Source organism: Epinephelus moara, chromosome 4, assembly GCF_006386435.1.
Source record: "Epinephelus moara isolate mb chromosome 4, YSFRI_EMoa_1.0, whole genome shotgun sequence".
NCBI lineage: Eukaryota > Metazoa > Chordata > Actinopteri > Perciformes > Serranidae > Epinephelus > Epinephelus moara.
The window spans coordinates 25,719,760-25,725,074 of NC_065509.1; the positions used below are offsets into that span (position 1 = coordinate 25,719,760).

Consider the following 5,315-nt stretch of genomic DNA (forward strand, 5'->3'; position numbering starts at 1 on the left):
AAATCGACTCTTTTGATTTCATTTACACATAAAACATGCAACAACATACAATAACACACTAAGGGAAAAATAGACAGAAAATGTCTTTCAAATTTGGGAAGAGAAAGTTATAGACATTATATGGACAGAAACATACAAAATCAAATTCTGTTGTGGTGCTGGTTAACAGTGCTGTGTGTGATGAAAGTGTCATGTCAGCACTACTTTTTTATGATTAAGTTCAAACTTATTATAACAAACTTGTTTTAACAAATATTAAAAAGCATTGACAGTGTTAGTAAATGTAATATGTTATTACTCTGTTGTTGAAATGCTGTTACATTTAGTGAAGAACGCATTTGACTTGTTTAGGACTTGAAATTCAAAGTTTAGGAGTACAAAAACTTACTAGCGACTTTGTCCCACTTCTATTAATCTTTAGCATGTACATGTATAACTAATTCATGCATAGAACTGAACACACAATATTCATACATCGTTCTGAACACCAAATTCTCTCCCCAAAAATTTAATGCAGAAACAATAATACATAAATCTATACTCTATTCCCTGCTGTACAATTAAAGTGGCCATACATTTAAATCTGTCTTCAGTGTTTATTCATCTCCCAGGGATTTATTGTTTCAGCCCTTTTCTTGTGAACATTTTATTAAATAACTTTGTCTTTATATGAACAAGAAAAGTTGATTTGTACATGCAAGTGCATACTCTCACAACCTTTCTTAACTGCGGTTTGCTTTACGTTGTTGGTTTTGCTCCTCCAGAAATTCCTTGTAAATGCACAACGCACTTAATAATAAACAGACTCAAATTTAAATGAAACCATTTATTGCAAGGCAAAGCAGATGTCAACAGGATGTTTACTGGTGTAGCTTGAGTAAGTCATTTGAGTTCTATGGTTGGGAAATAAGGAGGCTCCTGCCTGGGTAGATTTCCCCTCATCAGTACAATGCGGGCATTTGGAAGAAGAAAGAACTCAGCCTCTTTGCCAGCTCTACCCCATAAAAGGAGGAGAGCGGAGAGAGCTTTTAACGTTCCCCTGCAGCCAGCTTGTCACAACGGGGACCACAGAAGATGTGGAGGGGGTCTATTATAAATACACATGCATGCATTCTTCACCCCCCACTCTGACAGGCACACATAAACACACTGAAGTGACCTTATGTCCTGTTGGTTTCCACGAGGACACCTGCAGAGTATGCAGGAAGTTTTAAAGGTAATCAAAAACAGGCTGCTGCACCTACAGATTGTTACGCAAACACATACTGCAACAAGCACAAGCCTGCCTCCTGCTACTGCCCAGCAAATTAATATGCTGAGCAACACCCGGGCACATGCTGGTTGCTCTGCACGCCCCCACCCCCACCCCCCACCCCACATTCACTGTGCCGACACGCATTCTCTCAAAAATTCCAAACAAAGAAATATAAAAGAGCAACTGGTTGGAAGTTGGGAAAGAGAGGGTGCCGAGATGTGAAAAAAGACAGAGGAGAGAGGCAGAGCATGAAAGAGTACAGGGGGAGGGAGAGGCACCGAGGGGAGAAAATGAGGGGGTGTTGAGGAGGAGGGGAGAGTCTGAGAGAAACAGCTTAAGACAGTGTGAGAGCTGAGGGCTGTAGTGAGTTCACTGTGAGAGAAGACAGAGACAGAACAAGAGAGACAGTACAGAAGACTTTAAGTATCCACCACCATCAAGCAGGTACAGTAAACCATTTCTTACACTTTACTTCCAGTCACTATTATGACTATTCTGATATGTGCTGACTACATGCAAAACACTGGACTGGTTTGGTGTTTACTTTTAGAGTTTTAGTCATTTAAGTCACGAGAACAGATGTTCGAACAGTACTGCTGTGACAAGTGAAAATCCATATGTGCTCCAGCTCTGGGTTCCCACAGAACTCTTGGCGCCAGGAGACAGTGGAAGTGCTGATTGGGTCACCCCAATAGTTGTATTTCTTTCTTCCAGCACTCAGCATTTATTTATCGAAGGCTGTTTACAGGATGGAAACTAGAACACCGCAAATGTTTGATTATACACAGATCCATTTCCAAGCTGTAAACTTTGGTCGAATAGCCTCTCAGTCAACAAGACAAAGAAGTTTGATATACGTCAGGCTCAGCAAACCTTTCTTGTCTCCTGTCACAAGGGGAAAATATCTTAAAGTCTCATATCTCTTATCCTTAGTACAACTGTGGATCCCTGTTGCCTTGTTTATTTTTGTCTGCTATTGTAACCAAGTTCTGTATTTCCATTTCTGTGTTTTGACGCAGTTATTACGTCGACTACTATGACTTTAGCTTCTTGATTTCAGTTCCTTTATTCCTCCTCATCCACACTTTAGATTTCTTCTGAAGCGAATAAGGAAATTATGAGAAATTGAAGGTTTTATCTTAAAGGAGCAGTGTGTAGGATTGAGTGGCATCTAGCAGTGAGGAATGCAGATTACAAACAGCTGAACCTTCTCCAAGGTGCCAAGGGTGCACTCCCCATTAAGATATCTTCAGTGCTCATTGTTTTGGAGGTTTTTAATCAGAAGCCAAATAACCCGCAGAGGTCTCTTCCTCTCCAAAACAAACAGACCAGGTGATTAAAACCGGTAAAAACACTGAACTGAGCAGTTTTATATCAAAATTACATGTTTCTTCTAATCGTCTTATGTCAGCAGCTGTGTGTCAGGTTCAGTGGAGCCCGATAACTCATAGAGAGACTAACTCTGTTGAACGTAACTCATGATTCAGGCCCTTGAACAGATATTCTGATGTGTGTGTTGTCAACGAAGCAGTCAACGTGTTTTGCGGGCCACCAGCACCTGCTAATTTGTGCTCACTTTTGTTCACTGATAACTTAAGATCCAGACATTCAGGAGGTTTTTGGGGAGCAGAATTATTTGCAGAGGTCTCCTCCTCTCCAAAACAACTGGATTTGGTTATTAAAACTGGACAAAACACTCAATGAGGCAGTTTTGTGTTAAAAATCAGTGTTTCGTCTGATCTTCTAATATAAGCAGCTGTGCGTCATGTTCAGTGGAGCCTAATAACTCATAGAGAGACAGGCTTTATCGAAGGTAATTCATGATTCAGGCCCCTGAACACATATTCTGATGTGTGTATTGTCGATGAAGCAGTCGGCGTGTCTTTGGTGACAATTAGAGCTGATAGTAAAATAGTAAAAGCTGATATCAAAGCTGAAAGATATGGACGTTTGGGAGGGTTTTACAGAGAGCAGAATTATCAGCAGAGGTCTCCTCCTCTCCAAGACAAGTGGATCAGGTGATTTAAACTGGTAAAAACACTGAATGAGGCAGTTTCATGTCCAAAATCAGGGTTTTTTCGATGCCGTTTTGCTTGTCACAGAAGGGCTGCCAGCTAGAGTGGCTGACGCAAACACAAGAAGGGCCCTATCTGGAGCCAGTGTTTGGTGTGTCCGTTCTGGGCTACTGTAGAAACATGGCAATCCAACATAGCGGACTCCCTGGATGTGGACTTCTCTTTATGCAGATATAAACATCATTCTAAGGTTACAAAAACACGACGATTCTAATTTTCAGATGATTATACACTAAAAGAAATGTACTTATTATATTATATTCCATTCCTGCCAATATATCCCCTTAGATCCTGCACACTGGGCCTTTAAGATATGAGGTTAATAGAAATTAAAAGACCATTGAAGATGTATCTCCTCTCTACGACTGCATGTATACACATATTGTGCCAGTGATCCATCTATATCTCTTTTCTATGTTTGCAATGACTAATATTCTTTAGAATTCATTCTCATCTTTTGTCATTTCTGTCCATAGAGATGACGTCACTGTTCAGGAACCTTACCGTGCTTCTCCTTTTCCTGGGAGCCTCGCCTCTCCTCCACTCCCACCTCTCCACTCATGCCGCCTCTACTTCCCCTCCTGACACTCACCGGCAGATCAAATACACTGCTATGGGCTCAGACGATGACTATGATGACGATGATGATGACTTCTTTCACACACGCACGCCCTCTACTGAGGTGGTGAACTCCGAGAAGAAAACTGTCCTTCTTCAGGCACCCCAGCTCTGCCAATTCAACCCCTGCTCAGAGAATCAAGAGCCCTGCGAGCAGATTTCAGAAAGGACTGAGTGCCTCTGTCCCGGGGTCAGCAGGGCCGATGAGCCTCCTCATGCACCACGTATTCAAGGGCTGCTGCCAGTCAGTGAAGGGGGTGACAGAGGGAAGATAGAGGTCCAGTGGTGTGCTCCATCTTCTGTGGTGACCGCGTACAGAGTGGTGATAGACGGACATGAACCCCTGCAGTTTATGGACGTTTCACGACGAGGTTTGCTCGAATCTTTGGAAGCTGGGACCAAGGTGTGTGTGGCGGCGGTGAACAATGCAGGACAGAGCCCCCCATCAGAATTCTCCTGTAAACGCTATGACCCTCCTGAATCTTCTGACCATAAACTGCTGGCTGGGATTATCGGAGGAGGAGTCGCCCTCCTTCTGCTCCTCATCATCGGAGCTGTGATCATCTGGATGCATCAAATGCGTAAAAAGGCAAAAAGAGACTCTGCTGATGGACTTGGGAACCCTTCTTACAGCACAGAGGGGACTCTGTGATCCACATCAGCACAGACAATACATCCCACTTACACTGAACAGGCCCCTGGACACAGGGGGCACAGCAACGGTGTAATCATGACCAAGAGACAAACAGTTCTGGGGTGGTGTTGTCATTGATTACAGAACTAAGAACTTGTTTACACTCCTGTTTAAAGGAATATGTAAACATACCTGGGGATAGAGGATTGGTGTTCATTGAATAACACTAACAAATGAGTCATTCTGTGATTTTGTGGTAGAACTACAGGTTTATTTGCTGGCAAATTTAACCTTTTTAGGTCTGTTGTAGTGTTTTTTAATCTTATCATGGTCGAATTTCATTGTAAATATTAATTTCTAGGATATAGGTACTGACTTTTGTAATAAACTAAAAGATATTTTTAATAAAAACATTTGTAAAATGGCTTGGTTGAGTGTTTGCTTTTATCTGAAAGGTTTTGCACAGGCCTACATTTTATAACCTACAGCAGGGTGACAATTTAATGAAAAAGAACAGCTTTAATGTCCTTTAGGATCAAGTCTCTGCAGCTTCATTGGAGGGACAATTGAACCATTGGCCTAAAATGCCCCGTATATGTTGATATAGGTTGAGGTGCGGTGACTGCAGAGGCCAGACCATATGATTGTCATCATTTTAACCCTCATCACCAGTCATTGACCCTTTATAGGCTGTATGGGAACACTGGCATTCTCATTTATTCATATTTTAACT

The 5,315-nt window shown here is 42.0% G+C and overlaps 1 protein-coding gene across 1 annotated transcript; it reads left to right on the forward strand.

Moving 5' to 3' along the window:
- Window positions 1–1,543: 1,543 nt before the first annotated feature.
- Window positions 1,544–5,008, forward strand: si:ch1073-303k11.2 (LRRN4 C-terminal-like protein). The gene is made up of 2 exons (XM_050042352.1): window positions 1,544–1,699; window positions 3,807–5,008. The coding sequence occupies exon 2, from the start codon at window positions 3,809–3,811 to the stop codon at window positions 4,598–4,600; it is 792 nt and encodes a 263-aa protein (XP_049898309.1). The 5' UTR covers window positions 1,544–1,699; window positions 3,807–3,808; the 3' UTR covers window positions 4,601–5,008.
- Window positions 5,009–5,315: the final 307 nt, after the last annotated feature.

What these genes read in the sequence shown, in the direction of transcription:
- si:ch1073-303k11.2 (XM_050042352.1), top strand. Translation starts at nt 3,809, where the DNA reads ATGACGTCACTGTTCAGGAACCTTACCGTGCTTCTCCTTTTCCTGGGA.